Source organism: Ursus maritimus, unplaced genomic scaffold (assembly GCF_017311325.1).
Source record: "Ursus maritimus isolate PB19 unplaced genomic scaffold, ASM1731132v1 scaffold_30, whole genome shotgun sequence".
Taxonomy (NCBI): Eukaryota; Metazoa; Chordata; class Mammalia; order Carnivora; family Ursidae; genus Ursus; species Ursus maritimus.
The window spans coordinates 2,612,849-2,633,792 of record NW_024425564.1 but is presented as its reverse complement, the minus strand read 5'-3'; the positions used below and the strand labels follow the sequence as shown (position 1 = coordinate 2,633,792).

General features: G+C 38.1%; 1 protein-coding gene across 3 annotated transcripts in view; it reads left to right on the top strand.

Moving 5' to 3' along the window:
• The window catches only part of MAPK14 (mitogen-activated protein kinase 14), a 72,108-nt gene that overhangs the window by 27,996 nt on the left and 23,168 nt on the right, over positions 1-20,944 (top strand). For all 3 annotated transcript variants that reach the window (XM_040644699.1, XM_008693395.2, XM_040644700.1), the window contains exons 3-8: positions 2,640-2,698; positions 16,485-16,596; positions 17,300-17,329; positions 17,666-17,713; positions 18,836-18,950; positions 19,520-19,591. In XM_040644699.1, the coding sequence (XP_040500633.1) occupies positions 2,640-2,698; positions 16,485-16,596; positions 17,300-17,329; positions 17,666-17,713; positions 18,836-18,950; positions 19,520-19,591 (436 nt within the window). The remainder of the gene's footprint in view (positions 1-2,639; positions 2,699-16,484; positions 16,597-17,299; positions 17,330-17,665; positions 17,714-18,835; positions 18,951-19,519; positions 19,592-20,944) is intronic.

The window sequence follows — 20,944 nt, the reverse complement described above, 5'->3', positions numbered from 1 at the left end:
TTATGGAATATTCCTAAAAGTTCCCCAGACCTATTCTAATGCTGGGAAACTTTATTTTACAGTATTTTCCTTTTGATGAATACTCCATAAATACAATAAATGGAGAAGGGATATTTGTAAAAGCCGACAGAAAATTAAAAATACTTTTGATGTAACATGGGTAGTTTTAATCTTATAAAATGTATCCTTTTTAGGAAATTAAAATTTGATAGGCTGTTTACTAACATACTTGTTCTATTATTTTTTCCAAATTAGTTTATTGTGCTTCTGGCAGTCATGCTTCTTAATCATTTGAATAATTCAGCTTAGCTTTGTATCTCAAATTTTGTACCGGAAGTAGCTGCTTCAAATAGTTTGTTTCTGTGATTTGTACTTTGTAATTCTTTATAAAACTTAAGGATTGTGATCACCACTTATTTTGGTAATCAACAGAGGGTCAGGCCTTTGGACAAGGCACCTTCAGTTACATTGTCGACTTAATCTTCCCAAATAAGCATCCCTCTCTCATCTGTATGAGGGAGTGAAGCTTGGAGAAGATACCTTTCTTTCATTTGTTTAACAAATATTAATTGAAGTACTGTGTGCCAGGCACTATTCCAAGTGCTGGATTATTGGATTGAAGAAGACATAAGTTCATGGATCCAGGAAATCACAAACTGACTGTGGAGTTCAGACTTACAGCTGTTGGATTCCAAAATGCTTGTGTTTTCAAATTGAAGTTGGAGTTATTTGAAAATGATTTGGACTTATTTTGTTTTACTTTGTCTTTGAGGTAACTCTTGCGTGAAAAAGCCTGTGTAAATTGATCTCTCGTGATTTACTTTAATCAGACGATTTTCATAATCACCATTGAAATAATGTAAAACAGTGTAAATTGTTTTAAACTTTTCCTGTTGTATTGGGGAGGTGGGACATCTCACATAGCAAGAAGGAACAGTTGAATAAAATTGGCTTCTAGATCTCAGTTACCTAAAGTACAAGTGGCGATGGGGAGAGTAATCAAAAGACCAGAGGTCTTAAGCCAGGAGTATATCAAACTCAAGGAAAACAATTATGGTTTAGATGCGGAAGGTAAAAGAAAATGATTTGACTTAAATTTAAAGTACTATTCAGAGCTTTCATAAGGTCAGGGATACACTGGTGGTGAGAATGTAAGCTGACTTCACCTTTATGTAGGACAATTTGACAATATTAAGATCCTTAAGTGTATTGGTGTCCTTTGATGCTATAATTCTATTTCTTGAAATTTATTTTCTGGAAGGAAGTACAAAATGTGAAAAATATATATTACACACACATGTACATACACATATGCACACACACTTGCTGTGTTTCTTAAATGTCCAAAGATGAGAAATCGGTTAAATTATGGTATATACAAATGGTAGAGCATGAAAAATATTTGAAGATACAGTCATTATATAGTAAGTGACAAGGCAGGATATAAAACTGTGCAGAGTATAACCCCAACTCTTAATGTACATACATCAGAAACATCAAAGGAAATATCTCAAAATGTTAATGATAGTTATAATAGGTAGTGCAATTAGAAGTAATTTTGATTTTCTTGTATGCAGTTGTCTGGGTAATGATCTTATGGATAACCGTATCTTCCCTTTGGAATAAGATGCAAAGTCTTGAAAAGCTATTCTCCTTGACTTCCAAGGCCTTTTTTTGGGCTTGTTTCCCTTTTGGGTTCAGGCTGTGTAATTGAAATTACTTTTAAAATTCTGATGGGTGAATGAAGTAACATTCTAATTAAGAGTGTTCTTTTTTTATGGTAATGTTTTGAGCATTGGTATATTTTACTGTCAGGGCTGTTCTTTAACTTGCTAGGTTAGAGCAGAATGCTAATGAGGCCCAGTCATGGGTCAGTATTCATAAAGGCCATTTAGCTTTTGTTTGTTTCATTTCCAGATATTCTTAACCTTGGTTTTAGGAGTAACTGACGGTGGTTGGGGAATGGTGGTGGTATATATGGATTAGTCAGTATAACTCCATGATCAGAAAAACTGCTCAAAAACCGTGGCTTACCGAGTATTAAGTAGTTTTTGCATTATCCTTGTATAAACATGGCCTTTGTTTTTTCATTTTTTAATAGTCTGATCTAAATACCTGATGATAATTAAGAAAAGTATCTGAATATTAAGAGTATTATAAGAATAACACCAAGAATATACTAAGAGAATATTATGGGGCTCAAAAAGTGTCAGTCTTGAACACTACATATCTAAAATTTTCATGGAATAATAATATGTTTAGAAAAGAAAAATGATACTATAGTAATAGGTGTTGCAGTGTGACTTTCTTCCGCTTGTTCATTAGGCTGTTAGGGCATGTGTAAGTCAAGAGCCCTAAATCTTTTTGCTTCTTGATAAACTAATGGCTATATGTGAACAAATTCTAAAGAAATGATGTTTTTAATGGTAAAATATGTTATTCTGGGAGGTGATGCTATTAAGTAAAAATCAAAAGCATAATTTGGGTAAAAAAATAAGTCGTGGTTAAGTCTATGATGGTGTGATGTCATTGAACTGAAATAGTGGGGTTTGAAATCAGTTCCTATTAAAATGGTTAAGACCTGATGGATATTATAGTTCTATATTTATTTACTGCTTGATTTTTCTATTCTCTCCTAGGTGATTGGTCTGTTGGATGTTTTTACACCTGCAAGGTCTCTGGAGGAATTCAATGATGTGTGAGTGATTCTTTTGCATCTGCCTTCCTCAGCTGGATGATGAAGATTAGCAGCCCACTTCTGTTCCTGCACCATTTAGTAGTATACAGGCTTCAAAGGATTCTTTATTCCTATGATCCAACTCCCCTAGGGGAAGGGGATGGATACAGAGCTGTATATCATGTGTGGTATAAATCTGCGTGGGAGGGGTCGGCGCCCAAACCGCTGCATTGCTCAAGGCTCAACTGTCTATTAGTATTTTCATCGTTCCAGGCACATTGTGAAGATTCAGTGGTGAGTCCTTGCAGGAGTTCCATGGAAAGGAGCATAGGGAGTTTTGATTATGATTTTTGTTCTCAAAATGCCTGTCCCACTTTTAAAGGGACACCTTTACACTTTACATCATTACATTCACATCAAGAAATGTAACCAGGCCCTGGTTCCCTATAAGTTCTTCTCTCTCTTTTGTCCCACTTGCATGTGGAAATGGTACTAGACCTGTATGCTCTTCCTTGACGTACTGGATTTCTGTCCTGAGACAAGGGGTGGGCCTCAGGCATTGAGAAAGCTACTGCATAGTGCTAGTTCTCCCAGTGCTAGCCTGAGATTATCAGGAACCAGTAGTGGGGGGTTGGGAAAATGAAACAGGAGAGAAAGCTGGTGTGAGAATATTTATTTAGTAGGTCACCATTGTGGGCAACTGGGCTGAAAACTACCAGGATCTTCTAGGAAGCAGTTTGAATGCACCTCAGATGGGGAGCATTTATCCCCTGGCCCCTGACCCTGTTGGCAAGGGTTTGCTCCAGGGGGCATTAATGCCCTCACATACCCAGATTGCACATGTGTGAGTACAAGATCGATTCCAGCAGGTGTTCTTGTGCATGTAGGAGCTATCTACTGTAGCTTTCCCAGTATCTGAATTAGCCCACCTCCCTCCCATCCCCAGTTCACAGATATACTCTACCATAGAGAAAAGGAACACCTTAAATTCAGAGTTATACATTTTGTCCTCTTGAAATTTTAGCATTACTACTGGAAAGGATGACTGTTGTGAAAATCAAAACAGAATTGCAGATCATGGCTGCTTCTTAACCTCTACTCCCCGTTGTCCCCAGGGCTGAACTTACTTTCTCCCCACCCTTATCCTGTGTTCAGTTTCTCCTACTTCATTTATCCTAGGCTGACTGCAAGCATCATTTGCTCCTTTCCCAAAGAATAAGCAGGGGGATATGTTTGAGCTTGTGTGTTCTGTCTAATGAAAGGGGTGAAAGAAAAAAATGAAAAAGAAACATAGAACATGAAATGTAGAAAGAAGCAGGAAAGGTAGCAGAAATTTTTTCCCACCTTGTGAACTTAGTTGGAAGATGATACGGCTAAGAATAGAAGATGAAAGTGAAGAATCTGGTCCAGGTATGAGAATTTCCACCCATGTTAACCTTGATCCTGCTAATGAAAGTCTAAGAAACAAGCAAAGGGTGGGCACCTGGCTGGCTCAGTCGGTTAAGTGTCTGCCTTTGGCTCAGGTTGTGATCCCAGGGATCCTGAAATTGAGCCCCTTGTCAGGCTCCCTGCTCAGCTGGGAGTGCTTCTCCCTCTGCCCCTCCCCCTGCTCATGCTCCCTCTCTCTCTCTCTCTCTCTCTCTCTCTCTCAAAGTCTTAAAAAAAGAAAAAAAGAAACAAAGGGAAAAATAGGCAATAACTAAGAACCTGCCGCCCTGCTTGGCACTGGAATGTGGAGGCTTCCAAAGGTTATTGGATGCTACCCAGGCAAGGGCACATGTGTTGCAAATTGTTGAGCCCTCCTGTTAGGCTGTACTTGGAAAAGAATATTGCAGAATTATGTGGGGTTTTTTTCCCCTTTAAAATTAATTTTTATTTTTTTAAAGAATATTTTTAGAACATCCTTAACTTTATAACAAAATTTAGAGGGAGGTACAGAGATTTCCCAAATATGCCCCTGCCCTCCCCCCCACGCACATGCGTAGCTTCCCCCATTGTCAACATCACTCACCAGCATGGTACCCTTTTTTTTCTTTTTTTTTAACCGAAGATGAACCTGTAGTGACACATCATGATCACCCAAAGTCCGTCGTTTACCTTAGGGTTCACTCTTGGTGCTGTAAATCTGTGGATTTGGACAAATGCATAATCACATATTAACATTTAAGATTATACAGAGTATTTTCACTGCTCTAAGAATGGTGAGTTTTGATATTCTGCCTAGATGTGGAAGAAATGCTGAAGTAATGTGTTTGTGAATTACCCTGGAAAACATTTTGAATCAGGTCTGAGCTATACCCTAAAATTTTAGGTATCATGAGAATGGATTTATTATTTAACAAAGGATTTGGTGATTTGCTGACTGGGAAAATCTGTATTTTGGCTTAGTCAGGCATTATGGAACTGGATTATGAACCTGTTTTTTTCCATGTGAAAAGATCTTATTTAAGGCTAGTGTCTATTTGAAAGGTGAAGTTTTATCCATTGTTGTGCCAATGGCTCTTTATCCATTTGAAGGCCACTGATTACAAGCATACCCACTGAACTAAAGTTGCATTTATTTCTTCATTCATTCAACAAATACTGTCACTGCTGAGTAGGAATCTGTTCTCTCTACTTGAATTTAGCTGAGTTCTGGCTCGTTCTTTCTTTCTTTCTTTCTTTCTTTCTTTCTTTCTTTCTTTCTTTCCTTCCTTCCTTCCTTCCTTCCTTCCTTCCTTCCTTCCCAGCTCTATTGAGATATAATAGTCATCGAACATTGTGTGTGTTGGGTTCTGGTTATTTATAAACAGGAACTGAGTTCATTTCTTGGGAGCAAATCTCAGTACCACTTGTTGAATGCTTGCTGAGGGGGGTGTTAGAAAAAGTCTCCAAATAATGGGAAACACTAATCTTTCCCCTTGATGAAATCAGAATCTTAACTGGGGAAGGAAGTAAACTCAAGAACACTTTCGTAACCAAGTTACTTGGCTGTATGACCTGGACAAGTTACTTTGCTTCTGTGGGCCCACTGGTTCTCTAATCAAACCTGGTAGGCAAGTGATGAAAGTTGGGGTGGTGGACTTCTGAAGCGTTTTGTTTTTAAGATTTTATTTATTTATTTTAGAGAGAGAGAGCACGCGAGGAGGGGGAGGGGCAGAGAGAGAGGGAGAATCTCAAGCAGACTCTGCCACTGAGTGCAGAGCCGGGAGTCTGATGGGGGCTAGATCCCACGGCCCCAAGATCATGACCTGAGCCAAAATCAAGAGTCGGACGCTCAACCCACCAAGCCACCCAGGCGCCCCTGAAGTGGATCTCTGAAAATAGAGTGGTAACCCTAAGGTTGCCTTACGAAAATGTTTCATTGTTTATTTTTCTATGATGTTTGTATCACTGAAAGAAAATTAGCGCTTATCAGGACTGTGGTTATTTCAGTGTTTTCCAAAGTCATTTCAGAATTTGCATAAGAGGCCAAACATCTTCACCAACAATTGCAAGGTTTGCAAATTTAAATACCTTTAGGGTCAGACAAATAACGTAAATGAGGCTCAGTATTATACAACTGGAAATGGTAGGATCTGTGGTGAAACAGAATACTTGCACTTCCTAAAAGCACTCAAATTGACATTAAAACAAAACAAGCAAGCAAACAAAAAATGTATTCTGGCCAAATGAAACACGCTGAAGGCTAGAGTGGTTCTACAGGCTGCCAGTTTTGGAGCAGGCTATAATTTTGAACATGAACTTTTCATGCTAATTAATAAAATATCTAGTTTTCATATTTACAGTAACTTAATTATGTGTTGTGTGTATTTGTGCCTTTATGTTTCAGTTAGCACTTTTCATTTATCATACAATTCAAATTTTTACTGAATTTTTAACTTCTTGGTTAATAGGCATTCTGCATACTTCATTTATAAGACTGTACTTTTAAGAAAGGAACAATAGGTAGTGAGTTTTGATCATTAGGAATAACGTGCAGTTACTGAATCTAACCGATATTGTTTGGAAAATGTGAAATTAAAAGATGAATATATCAGGTTGTTCTTGGTGACTGCTGTGTGATGTGGTTGCACAGACAGCAAAATTTTGTAGAGATATAACTAGACATTTTAAATGATTGGAAATCATTTGGACATTTCTGTTGGCTTCTAAATGGCAATATTTGGCAGGAGGTGGCATATATATGCATATGCATGCTGCAAATATTTAGTTACCAATAGAAGTCAAAAAATTTTAAATGGCCAGTCTTAGAACCTAACCCCTAGAGTAAGCTGCACCTTTGTGCAACACTGTTGCCTTTTCTTGGCTATAGAGGTTCTCTAACCAAGCTTAGGAGGCAGTGAAGAGTTTTTGGACTTAGTGGAAACTATTTCCTCAAATGTTAGGAAAACTGAATTGTCATCTAAGTGGAAGGCAGTCTGTCCCTACTATTTACCGCTTTTTCCATTTTTTTACAACTTGACATTGCAGGTTTCTCATACCTGAGTTCCTTACCTCTCCTTAGTTCTTGAAGACAGAAATGGAAGTAGAGTTGTGGATTCTTCTACCATCTAGCAGAGGACCTTCCAACAGGGTTGGTCAGCCGCCATTGTTTTCATGAAGACCAGTGGGCAGATTATCACCTAGTTTAGAGTCACGTTTGATAAAAATGATGGTTTAACCAATCAGTGTAGCCTTTTATGTCAATGTAAAAGCTGCTGGGCATACCGAATAGGTAAAGGGAGTTTCTGGATTTACATTTAACCTGATTTCATTCAGTGTTTTGGCTTTTGGGTGCCCAGTGTTTGGGTATTTGAATGCACAACCTGTACCAGGCACAGGGCTAGTCTCTGGGGAATGTAGCAGTAAATAAGATAAACATGATCCCTGATGATAGAGTTCAGACTCCTACTGGAAGAGAAGAAAAATTTTTTAAAATTTTATTTTAAATTTAAATTAAAAAATTTTTAAAGATTTTATTTATTTGTTTGACAGAGAAAGAGAGTACAAGTGGGGGGAGCACAGGCAGAGGGAGAGGCAGGCTCCCTGCTGAGCAGGGATTCCCGATGCAGGACTCTATCCCAGGACCCTGGGATCATGACCTGAGCCAAAGGCAGCTGCTTAACCGACTGAGCCACCCAAGCACTCGAGAGAAGAAAATTTTAAATAATCAAACAAAAGACAGTGTGGTCAGTTCTGAAGGATCCATGATTTGTTCCTGGGTACTCTCTGACCCCGTCTATATTCTTTCCATTCACTCTCTGCATTCCAGCCACTCTGGCCTCTATTCTTCCTTGAGTACAGACATCCACATTCTCAGTAGGACCTTTGCCCTGGTTTCTAAGGTGGGCCTGAACACTCTCCCCACATATCCACACGACTGGCTCCTTCGTTTCTTTCAGGACCCTCCTCAAGGGTCTCTTCACTAGGAGCTCTTTCCCCCTCACCACCATAGCTGCAACCTGCCTCCGCTATCAGGTCTGCTCCTAACTCCACTTGGTTCTTAGCACAGTTTACCATCCCATGTTTGTTACTGTGTCTTTTCTCTCTCTGGCTTATATGCTGTAGTAGAGTGGGGAGTTTGTTTCCTTCCTTGTTGAATCTTTAGTGCTTAGAGATTTCAGATGAGGAAACTGCACTTGAGAGAGATGAACTCAACTCTGTAATACCACCTACGAATTGCACACATCTCAGGTCTTTTCGTTCTAAATCTATTTCTGATCACATTTTTCTTGATCCAGGGCTATGATTATTATTTAAAAGTCTACTAACCCTTCTTATTGGGTAAATACTGTGATCAGTTCTGTGTAAGATATCAAAACTAAAGGCCTTCCAGTTGCATGTGGTGCCTGTTATTAATGAGATGAAGCATAAATGTTTGCCTAAAACAGCTAAACGACCAAGTCAAATTTGTAATGTGGAAGCAACATACAGGGTGTTAAAGTGATATCAGAATATGAGAGAAACTTAGTGGAGGAAGAAGGTAATAACTATCTGAAGAAACAGATAAATATGGATGGGTGTAGAGGTTAAAATTTATTCCAGGCAGTCAAAGAAATAAAGAAAACATGTAAATTGTACAGAAAAAGAGATTTGCATTTAATGGAGAATGTTAAAGGAGTAGATAGATAACCATTGATTTTTCTTTTGTATTTGGATAAAAACTGTAGGTAAATTCTGATTGATTGACTTTTATAGCAGAGAAGAATTGTTTTCCTGATTTAGCAAATAAACATTATCTAGTTGGAAATAATGCTTTCCTCCATCACTGTGAAAGAAGTACCCAGCCTCATTGTTCGGACTTACAGACATACTTTCATTCTTTGAAAATAGGCTGAGTGTCCAAGATAGGTAATATAAGAGAATCAGTCTGGGAGAAAGATGAAGGAGGTGAAGCTCCTTGTAGATACCTTCACTGACGTACACTTGAAAACTGAATAAATTACACATCCTTTAAGAAAATACCTCTGAGTTTTGTCTGACATGTCAGTAAGATGCCCCCTTTTCTCAGATGAACTGATTTCAAAACGTAGAGACGTTTCAGGGTCTAGCTTAGAGTTTGGATCCTTCAATCTTTCCCTCATTAACTCCTTCCTAAGTCTGGGTTGGGGCCCTCTAGCACCTTGGCGTTCCCTTTCTAGTCTGGGTTGGGGCCCTCTAGCACCTTGGCGTTCCCTTTCTAGTTCTAATCAGTTCTAATCATGCTCTATTATTATTTTATGCTTATATATGCCTTCCTCTCATCCTGTTTATCATTGCATCCCCAGTGCTCAATGGTTAATATTTATTGGTGGAGTGATAGAAGAAATACCCTTGTGCTGTCTTGTTTATAGCTGGTTGATGGTCTAGTTTTCCTGTAGTTCGCTCAGTGCATTCTCTTTTGACTAGCTTTTTTTGTTTTTATCCTGTAACAGGATATACAGGATATAACTAGACTCAATTTTCTACCATATGGAGACTAAGGAGTCTAGTTTGGTCGATGCGGGTCATGTAGAAGACACCTCTCAGTAGTCTTTGCTTCAGATGAGGAGAATAGTTTGTTGTGCAATAAGCTGGCTAAGCTGTCTACTTGGCTGCTAAATGGTGCTTTCACTCCTTACATTAGAACCATCTGGTCTGCTGACCAGAAGATCTTTGGCAGGAGTATTTCAATGAGATGTGTCTTGCTTGGTCTTACTAGTATATCTATATGCGTTGTCCTGGGTCATTTGATTCTGTTCAGTAGTAATTGAGTGCTTACTATCTACCAGGCACCGTTCTAGTTCCTTTAGCTGCTACAGGAACAAAAAGAATTTTGTCCTCCTTGAGCATTGTACAGGTAGGTAACAATAAACAGCGAGCATACAAAAAATTTGACAGTATATTAGCAGGCAATAATGCTGTGGACAAAAAGAAAAGGTAGAGTAGGGAAGGGGAGTTAGGAGTGTGAGGGTAGGGGGTGAGGTGCAGTTTTAAATGGGTGGCCAAGGATAGACTGAATAATGCTTAGATGAATAATGCTTTTCCCCTCATTGAGAAGGGGAATTTTGGAGCAAACATTTGAAGGAGGAGAGGAATTAGACCCATGGATATCTGGGGGGAAAGCCTTCCAACCAGAAGGAACAGCCGCTGCAAAAGTTCCGGGGTGGAAGACCCCCATGCTGAATTGGAATTGCAGCAAGGGGCCTGTGTGCCTGGAGCATGGAGGCCAGTGTGGAGCTGAATGTGAACAGCAGAGAGAAGTGGACGATGAGGGCAGAGAGATAACTGAGGACAGGGTACCGGATTATGTAAGGCTTTAGTGGCCATTGAAGGGGTTTTTATCTTTATTCTAAATGAAAAGGGAAGGCTTTTGAGGAGAAAAGTGACATGATCTGATTTTTACTTTTAAAGAGTTACTCTGCTGCTGTGTTGCAAATAGACTGTAACAAGTCCCAAGGATCACTTGATGTATTTCAGAGCCTTGTGGTTACAAATTGTCAATCCCTGTGATTATTTTAAATACTTTGTTTAAATACGGAAATGTTTTCTGCTTTTTTTTGGTAATTGCTTTATCAAATAGGGCTGACAGTAGTAAACATGCCAATCTATAGATAGAAAAGAGGCTTTTTTTTCTACATAAGTTTTTTTTTTTTTTTTTTTCTGGTCGTATAATGCTTTAAAAAGAAAGGTGGTAGGGGAGGGCTCTTGACAATTGGGTGTTGTCCAAGAAGTGCTTAATAAATGAAGTTCTAGAACGGGCGCTGTCTAGAGTACTGAAAACCATTTATTATAGAGTTCTGCGTTTTTGATCGTAGGGTAGAAAGTGAAAATGGTAATTTGTGCTCCTTAAGTTTGAATAAATTTAAAGGAGACCATCTTCACAAGAAAAGTGAAAAATGAGATTTGTGTCAGACCATGTAATAGTCTTTTAAGCCTTTAAAGTAATAAGGTCCTACTTACTTACCTCATTTTTATTTAACTATTTATTTATTTATTTGGGGGGGGAGGGGCAGAAGGAGAGGGGAAGAGAGAGAGAATTTCAAGCAGACTCCCTTCCCTGCTGAGTGTGGAGCCTGATGCAGGGCCCCATCTCACGACCCTGAGATCACAACCTAAGCCCAAACCAAGAGTCCAAGGCTTAACTGACTGTACCACCCAGGTGCCCCTACTTAATTCATTTTTAAAGATGGGAGTAGGGAAGGGAGAATAGGGAGCCATTTCTCTCCACTAGCTGCAGCCTCTGTGCTCACAGCTCACATTTGCCTGGAATCCAGAGGCCTCCTTGGCTAAGGACTCCATAATGCTGGATATTTTCATCCTGATGTTCTTTGCCATCATAAGCATGGTCATCTTGTCCTACATTATCTCTCTGCTCTCGTGGCCTGCAGCTGCGGTGGGAGGTCCTCAGAATAGCTCAGAGGGGGAAGGATGAAGCTGACAGGCCAAACATCCTGCTTTGCTGACGCACCAGTGGATTTTTGCTTCTGGACATTATTTTGGCTCCTGGTCTCCAGTCCAACAGGAGGCCTCTTAGCAGCAGCAGCAGTCCTGCTGCCCAGCAGACCTCTTCCAGAGCCTTCTGGATATGGTTAACCACTGTCAAGCTCAGAGGCAGAGGCCCTCAGCTGGGACCTCAGGAATTTGTGGGCATGGCTGGCAGATGCTGTGTGCCTTTGAGCTGCAGATAGAAGGTGTTGAGGACACGGAGCTGAAATGTAGACTCATTAAAGTTACCATGGAGAACTGCTCAAATATTCATTTTGATAGCCCTTCTTTAGGTGTAAATGCAACTGCATATTATGCTAAAATACATTCTTTCCTTTCCCTCTCACACACTGGGGGCGGCGGGGGGAGGTCCCTTGTAAGTCTGTCTTCATCTGTGAAGCAGTCACTTTATCACTGTCTTTACAGATTGCACAGTCTGAGCTTGTGTGGTATCCTTGTCTCACTCTCTAGCCAAAAGGAACTTGTCATTTGAATTTTTAAGATTTATCATATTTTTTCCACTCCACTTGTGCCTCAGCTTCTCATTTAAAGAGAAAAGTGGTTATATAGGCCTCATTCTTTGTGACTGGCTGAATTATAAATTATTGAAATAGTGTAACTGTAATTCATCTTGTTATTTGGGGAAAATCTCTCTCTTACCCCAAAATAAATGTTTTTTTATATTGTCAAATGTTCCTTTTCTGAAAGAAAACTTTCAGTATATTTCTTTGCCCAACTCGGGTTGAAGAAACTAGGTATTTTAGAATCCTGACTAGACTTGGGCCCCAAATCTGTGGTACCCGTTCCTTCGAAAAGTCCATCATAATTGTTCTACATTTGATTTTCCTTTCTAGCTTAAAGATAAACAAGGAGGGAAAAAAAAGACGGGAGAACTAGATAGCATTCCAGCTGTTCTTAAGTCAAACCTCCGTTGATTTGTTTGAGGTGTTAGGAACACTGACAATAGTAGTTACGTCTTTACTCAAATGTAATTAAATTGCTTTCCAGAGACAAATGCTGTAGAAATTACGTGGTTATCCGTGAATGCTCTTTTTGGAATTGACTTATTTAAAATGTGCTCATCTGTATTTTCCTCTCACTCCCTTGTTCACTATTTAAAAGTTCATACCACTTCCATAAACATTCAGTAACTTTGTGTGATGCTTGCTTTTGTCCACTGTTGGAAGATTTATTTTTGGAACCCTTTCTATATGTGATGAGTTGGAATTTGACAATTGGTGGTTGCAGATTGGTCTTTGGGAGTCGTGGAAATGGCATACAGTCATTAGGTTAGTTCCTGCAAGACACTTCAGCCATGAATAATGCTTTTCAGTTTACTTCATTGTAGCCTGGTGGCAATGCTTGACAGTTACTACCATTTCGACCGATTAATCTTATATCCTTACATCATGTTTTTGTATTGACAGTCTCACCCTCTGTCTGGAAATTTTAGTGATAAAGTGGATGTGGTTTCTGATGGGGACAGTGGTGGAATATTCTAATTAAAAGCATGCTCTTTTTTTCTCAGACTGTGCGATCAGTGGTCTTCTGGCTGTGTAGGCTTTAAGTCATGGGTAACTATTTATTTTATTTTTTTTAAGATTTTATTTATGTATTTGAGAGAGAGAGAAATAGCAAGAGAGCACGAGTTGGGGGGTGGGGAGAAAGGGAAAAGCAGGCTCCCTGCTCGTCAGGGAGCCTGACACAGGTCGACACAGCTTGATCCCAGGACCCCAGGATCATGACCTGAGCTGAAGGCAGATGCTTAACCTACTGAGCCACCCAGGCGCCCCTACTGGTAACCATTTAAACACGGTAATTATACTTGAAGTTACTATGGTTGCATTGGTAATACTGCTTAACATGTTTGTAAACTAGCACAGACCTATTAGTTAAGATTTTTAGGTTTTATTTCAAGACAAATTAATAGATTCTAAGTGGAATCATCTAGAACAATTTCTTTACCTTTTCTCTTTAAAATTATTTTTTAAAGTTGAGAGAATAATCCTTGTACTATCCAAAGTCATAAAATGTAATTTTATGCAAAACACACTTATGAAATAGAAATCAGATTCTCTCTTCCTCAGCCTAAGCTTTGCAATTTGTCATAATTGATATGGATATGGCAACCATTATACTAGATCTTCTGGGAGAAGTTCTGATTTCAAAACATTAACCAGTTATTGGCAACATTCTCTTATTTGTCAGATTATGTGTCAGTTGGTGTTAAAAACTTCAGTGACTGTGATTAATGGAATATTGCTAGGTTTTTGCCAGCTTTCTTCTTTCGTTAAAGATTAACTTTGATAGTAAGTATTGAGAATTACTACGGAAATTATCTGGAGATACTGCTTCCCAGATTATTGTGATACTTACAAAACTTTTTTAAAAAAGATCATTCTCTTGACTTAAATTTGAAGTCATCTGGAAGAATTTGGAGGCAGTGTGTGCTGTGATTAAGAACATGAATGGTCCTGAGAGCAGACAGTTTTCGATTCCACCCCTGACATTACCACTCTAAAACTTGAGCAGGTTACATATCCTTGTTCTGTCTCTTGTTTCCTCATCAATGCAATGGGAGCGCTAATGGAACTTAACCTTACAGAGTTGTCGGGAAGAGACCATGAGACACAGGCATCATAAATAGTGCTTGGCACAGAATACACACTGACTGCCTCTGGTTATGTTGTGTTCAGCTTGAAACATCTCTTACAAGAGAATTACCTCCATGAAACATTTCAGACAGTCCAGTTTTTTCTTTAAGTTACATTTAGACTCTGCCCTTTCCTCAAGGCAGTTGAATTGTGCAAGCTTTAAAAGTATGAAATGCTAAAACCTTAATTTTACATCTAGGCTAAGTTCTGTTGATCTTTGTGAAATTGGGAACTGACCATATCATCCCAACAGGGAAATTATGAAACAGAAAAAAATTCAATTCCTTTTTGAGGAAATTTAAATAATAATATAGTGTGTGTGTGTGTGTGTGTAGAGAAGTCTGTACATATTTATTTATACAATATATTAATAGTAGATTTAAATTTACTAGCCTGGTTTCTTTCCCTCCAATTTATATAAAAAATAAAAATGGAAATGAAATGAAATCAGCATTCTTTATAGCTCAGCTGGTATACATTATTATTCAGCCTCAGGAATGCGTAGTGATTCTTACATGGTAGATAAAACCTAACCTGCTTTTTAAAAATTCAGCCTTTTTAGTACTGATCTGGTTTTTATGTTCCCATGGCTGTGTAATACAGTAATGAGTGGGTAAGGCATTGCATCTAGAATATCCATGGTGAACCTGTTGGACTTGAATGTAATTGTTCCCTAATCTGACCACGTAGGATTAATAACCAGCACCACACCTGTGAGGAGAGGTTCTGTCTTGCTTATAGATAATGTTCTTCCTTCCTTTAAAGTAAATGCAGGAATATTGTCAGTGAACAATATCCTTTTGCCAGTGAATCTTAAAAAAAGGAGAATTATAATTTGAAAATTTAAAGATAACGATTTTAGAGTCTACAACTTGGTTTATAATGAGGTGGAAATATAATGATAGATTTAAAAATCCAAGATACTTTATTACAGCAGTGCATTTAGTAGCCCTGCATATTTCTCATGCAACGACACTTTTTTAAAAAACGGATACTAACACATACATCATTCTAATTTTCATCTTTGCTTTTTTCTTTTCTCTTTAGATAAAAAACTAATATCAAGTAGGAACGAGTATAGAAATTTTTAGAAAAATAGATGGTAGGTGGTAAAGTTAGGATAGGGGTGTTAAAAATGAGCCCCCATGAGTAGTTATTAAGTTTTTAGCTATCACTGTGGCACTTACTGGGTGACTTATTTTATTTTATTTTATTTTATTTTATTTTATTTTATTTTATTCATCATGATAACTGTACTTTTTAATCCCCATCACCTATTTCACCCATCATTCCACCCACCTCTTGTCTGGTTTGTATAGATATCTTCTCTGTAGGTAAGAGTCTGTTTCTTGGTTTGTCTCTCTCTTTCTGCCCCCCCCCCTTGTTCATTTGTTTTCTTTCTTATGTTTTACATATGAATGAGGTCATATAGTATCTGTCTTTGACTGACTTATGTCGCTTAACATTATACTCTCTATCTCCATCCATGCTGTTGCAAATGGCAAGATTTCATTCTTTTTTATGGCTGAGTAATATTCCGTTACACACACACACACACACACACACACACACACTACATCTTCATCCATTCATCTATCGATGGACACTTGGCCTGCTTCCGTAGTTTGGCTATTGTAAATAGTGCCACAGTAAACATAGGGGTGCATGTATCCCTTTGAATTAGTGCTTTTATATTTTGGGGTAAATACCCAATAGTGCAATTACTGGATTGTAGAGTAGTTGTATTTTCAATTTTTTGAGAAACCTCCATACCATTTTCCACAGCAGCTGCACCATTTTGCATTCCCACCAACAGTGCAAGAGGGTTCCTTTTTCTCCACATCCTCACCAACACTGGTTGTTTCTTGTGTTTTTAATTGTAGCCATTCTGACAGGTGTAAAGTGATATCTCATTGTAGTTTTGATTTGCATTTCCTTGATGATAAGTGACGTTGAGCATCTTTTCATGTGTCTGTTGGCCGTCTGTATGTCTTCTTTGGAGAAATGTCAGTTCATGTCTTCTGCCCATTTCTTAATTGGATTATTTGGTTTTTGGGTATTGAGTTGTATCAGTTTATATATTTTGGATACTAACCCTTTATCAGATAATGTCGTTTGCAAATATCTTCTATTCAGTAGGTTGCCATTTAGGAGTGGCCTCTTCTTAAAAACTTTTGGAAGTCTTATGAAGATAAGAGCTTTCATAGGGGTTCTGGATTGTTGTGTAACTCTCCATTAATTTCTAGGTATCTGGTGACCCATCTCATGGGAGCAGATCTGAACAACATTGTGAAATGTCAGAAGCTTACAGATGACCATGTTCAGTTCCTCATCTACCAGATTCTCCGAGGTCTCAAGGTATGTTCTTCCTTTCTCCATTCCAAGGCTTAAGAAAAGGGAGGGGGAAAAAACTTTTCTTATGGAAAATTTTAAACACTCACAAAATCACAAGTACATCAGTGTAGTGAACCCCTATGTTTACTCAGTGACCACAGTTACCAACATATGGGCAAATCTTGTTTCTTTTGTATTCCTCAATCCCTGGATTATTTTAAGGCAGGTCCAGACATATTGTCATTCCACCCATAGATATTTCAGTATGTATGTCCAAGAGCTCAGGACTTCATTCTTACATCTAAAGAGTAGTAATAATTTCTTGATATAATCTAATATCTGGTCAGTGTCATGTTGAAACTTTAAAAACCTCCTCAAGGAGCCTAATTTATTTGTGGGAGGGGCAGGTAAGTAATGTTTTAAAATTAAGCCACCTTTGACATTTAGCGGCTTTGAGTCCTTATTGAGCTCCATAACACCCACCAGAAAACAGGTTGAAAGCTCTGTTTAACTCATGCCTCAACTCTATCAGTAGAGTTGATGGTATAGAAATCATTGTAGATATGTATAAATGAACAGATTACTGTTAATTACTTGTTCCCATTTCTAATCCCATTATTTAATACTAGCAGTTCTTATTGGCTCATGAAAATATACTTCAACTATGTCATATGACTGTAAGAGTTTGGAGATAACTTTTTGATTAACTGACTTTTCTCTTTCACAGTATATACATTCAGCTGACATAATTCACAGGGTAATGTATTGTGATTTTGATTAAATTATTTGGGGAGGAGGGGGGTACTGAAGTGGAGAGAACTGGCATTCAGCCAAAATCCTAATCTGAATTTACTTTAGCGATGGAACTATTGATTGATTCTAACTTTGCTTTAGGTTTAAACTGATTAAAGAAAGAAGATGTATAGTTTTTAGTTTTTTAAGGCTAATTAAGACTAGCTATGACTATAGATGGAGATCACTGATGGCTGGATAAAGTCTTACCTTCATGTTTGGATCTTCGTCATTACCTGTAGGGAGAAAACCTACCATGTATCATGATGTTGATCGTGTCCTCTCTGTACTTGCTTCCTAGGACCTAAAACCTAGTAATCTAGCTGTGAATGAAGACTGTGAGCTGAAGGTGAGATGAAGAGACACTGGTAATTGTTTGTTTCGATGTGTAATTTTATGTTTGGCTAACCAGGCAGAGTAATGAAACAGTTCCAGTAATGGAACTTTTTATCTGAAAACTCATACCGTCCTTAGGAATATCAGATTTTGAAATTTGAACCACAGACTTCGTAAGTTTTAGTTTACAGGACATTGAAGATGGCATCAGGTATCTTGTTTTCATTTTAAAGTAAAGTTAAGTAAGAAATTTAATTTATAAGTTATAATAAAGGAAAAGTATAATCTGAATATCAAGTAAGCAATCCTGAAGAAATAATTACTAGATCAGTTTCCTAAGAGAAAAATGGCAGAAGCCACTCATTCAAAATAATTCAAATAGAATGTAGGTAGTCTGTAGAGAGCAAGCAGCTCTGGAATGTTTTTTCTTCTTCTTAATCTTTAAACATAATTAAATATAATAAAATGCATCATTTTAAGTGTATGCTTGGCAAAATTTTTATATCCATTTAACCACCAACACAATTAAAATAAAAACAGTTTATCACTTCAGAAAGTTGCCTTGTGCTCCTTCCTAGCCAGTCCTCCGCCCCCACCCTTCCACTACCCCTAATTCTGGCTTCTGACAACCACTGATGTGCTCGTTGACACTTAGAATAGATTTATTTTGTCTGGAATTTCATATAAATGGAATCCTACAGTATTTGTGTGTGTATCTAACTTATGCTCAGTATAATATTTTGAAATCTGTGTTGTATTGAGTAGTATTCATTTTATGAATATGCCACAATTTGTTTATCCATCTACCTGTTGATAGACGTTTGCTTTAATTCTAGTTTGGGGCTGTGTACAGCTGCTATGAATATTCATATTCAAGCCTTTGGGTGGATGTATGTTTTTATTTCTCTTGGGGTAAATCCCTAGGAGTAGCATTTTTTGTTTAGCTTTTTGTAATTTTATTTTTTAAAGTTTTTGCTGCATTTATCATACATTCTAAGCATGGACTAGGAAGTATGTTTATGAAAGTACTATATTGTTCTTCCTTTTTCTAAGGCATTAGAGTTTTTTCCCCTCCTGCTTTATAAGTCTTAGGAGCTTGACTGTTCCAGTGCCTGATTTCTCTTCTCTCCCTTAGATCTTGGATTTTGGACTGGCCCGACATACAGATGATGAAATGACAGGCTATGTGGCCACCAGGTGGTACAGGGCTCCTGAGATCATGCTGAACTGGATGCATTACAACCAGACAGGTATTGCTTTTATTGGTTATTTAGCACCTTATTAGTCACGACGTTGGGGGTATTTGGGATTCTCAGAAGTGGAGATGATGGGAGTGGGAGGAAACATCTTTTTCCCCCCCACCCAGTGATCCTTTTAAAGTCTACAGGAAATATTTCAGGTATTCAGATAGAAAGTGGGGTTTTTTTACACAGCTTTCAAACTTTGTGATTTAGCAGTTGGGTTTTTACTTATTTAGATTTCCAACATATTCTGTGAGTACTTCCACCTGAAGACAATGGGTTCAGTTTTAACCTCTCCACATTACTTTGGAGAATCTACCATTCCTACCAATAAGAATCTGTGCCCCTTTGCGAGCAGCTTGTTTCTCTTGCTTTAACTATGTTTTGACGTCCTACCTAAGAAGCCCTTTAGTCGGGTAAATGTCTTAATAGGCTTGCTTCTATAAAGAAGAGTATGATTGTTGAAACTTGGATGTATTATATATTAATTTGAGTATTTCACCTCTAGTTATAGTTCCATTTGTGGTCAAGTATGATAACAGTGATATCATATGCCCTTTTCTCTTTAATTTTGCCAGTTGATATTTGGTCAGTGGGATGCATAATGGCCGAGCTGTTGACTGGAAGAACGTTGTTTCCTGGTACAGACCGTATCCTTTGAAAAGTTTTGGATTCTTGTTTCTTGTATTCCAGTGTCCACGGAAGTATATTGCTTTTATCTATCTCTAGGGAAGGCTCTCAGTTACTTGCTTCAATAGTTCAGATATGTGTTACGAGATCTGCCCTCTGGCTTAGTATCTTGCCTTGTCAAGAAAGAGGCTTCAATTTAATTGCGTGAGTTGGAAAAATTCTTCATAAGCTGGAGAACTCTTTACATCTCTCACATTTCATCTTTTTGGCAGTGAGTCCCTTGTTATATTAATCTTCCCACAGCAGTTCTGCAACCTGAGCGTATTCCTGAGAAGCTCCAGATCTCAATGACTGGTTTAGTCTGCTTGTCCAACACTTAATGAGCACAAGGTACCCATTTACAAATCAGGGGTATCTTTAGCTTTTATGTTTGGTTTACATGTTAAAAAGATTGTATTTGGTCCCTATAATGATGGACCTGCTGCCTCTTTTTATATTTGTTGTTTAACAACAAATAATAAAAACAAGAAATGATAAGGTCATCCTGACGTGTGCCTTTTTCTTTCCCAGTACGGTTTTGTTTTTAGCCTGGAGTGTAGCCAAACCTTAATTTACTTCCAGATTTATTATTAGTTTATAGTTTATCATGGCCCTTTTATTTTAGGTCCTTTCCTATCTGCTGCATGCCCATTTCATGGTTTAGGAATAGGTTTGTTGGAACTCCCATTTCTTTCACTTGGGGAAAATGTTCAGGTGAGAAAGAATGCTGACTTATGTGTCTACAATTAGGTTTGAAGATTTTTGTAAAATTCATCTGACTAGCTTGGGGGGGAGTGGGTTTGGTTGAGCTTTAAAGATACTGCAGTTATGCTATGAATGTGTTCTATCATGCTTAGAGACCTAAAAGCTGTTTCAGCCCCTCACCTAAGCAAACTCATTGAGTTGATAAACCAGAACATCAAGTTTACTTGCTTACAGTTTGGGATATACTTCTGTGGTGACTGTGGTGTTCATATTGCCTATCGACGTGTTCTAACTATCTTCTGCTAGAGGAAATGTACTTTCCTAATGAACTGAAAAACTTCTGCCCCTCAGGCAAAGCTGTTTATTTCCCTCTGAATATTTCTGCATTGATACAGAGCTCTGTCTCCCTATTATTATTATTGCTCCTCATTCCCAGATTCTAAGTTTAAATACCTAGTGTTTCTCCTTTGTCCTTTACTTCATTCACCTTATGTCTGCATCTTAGAAATGTGGCATATACATTACAGTTCAGGCTAAGAGAATTAGGGAAAATTTGTAATTCCCCCTTTCCTCAGGTACGTATCTCAGAGTCCCATCCTTTAGCCTGTCTTCCCGAGCATACTACTCTG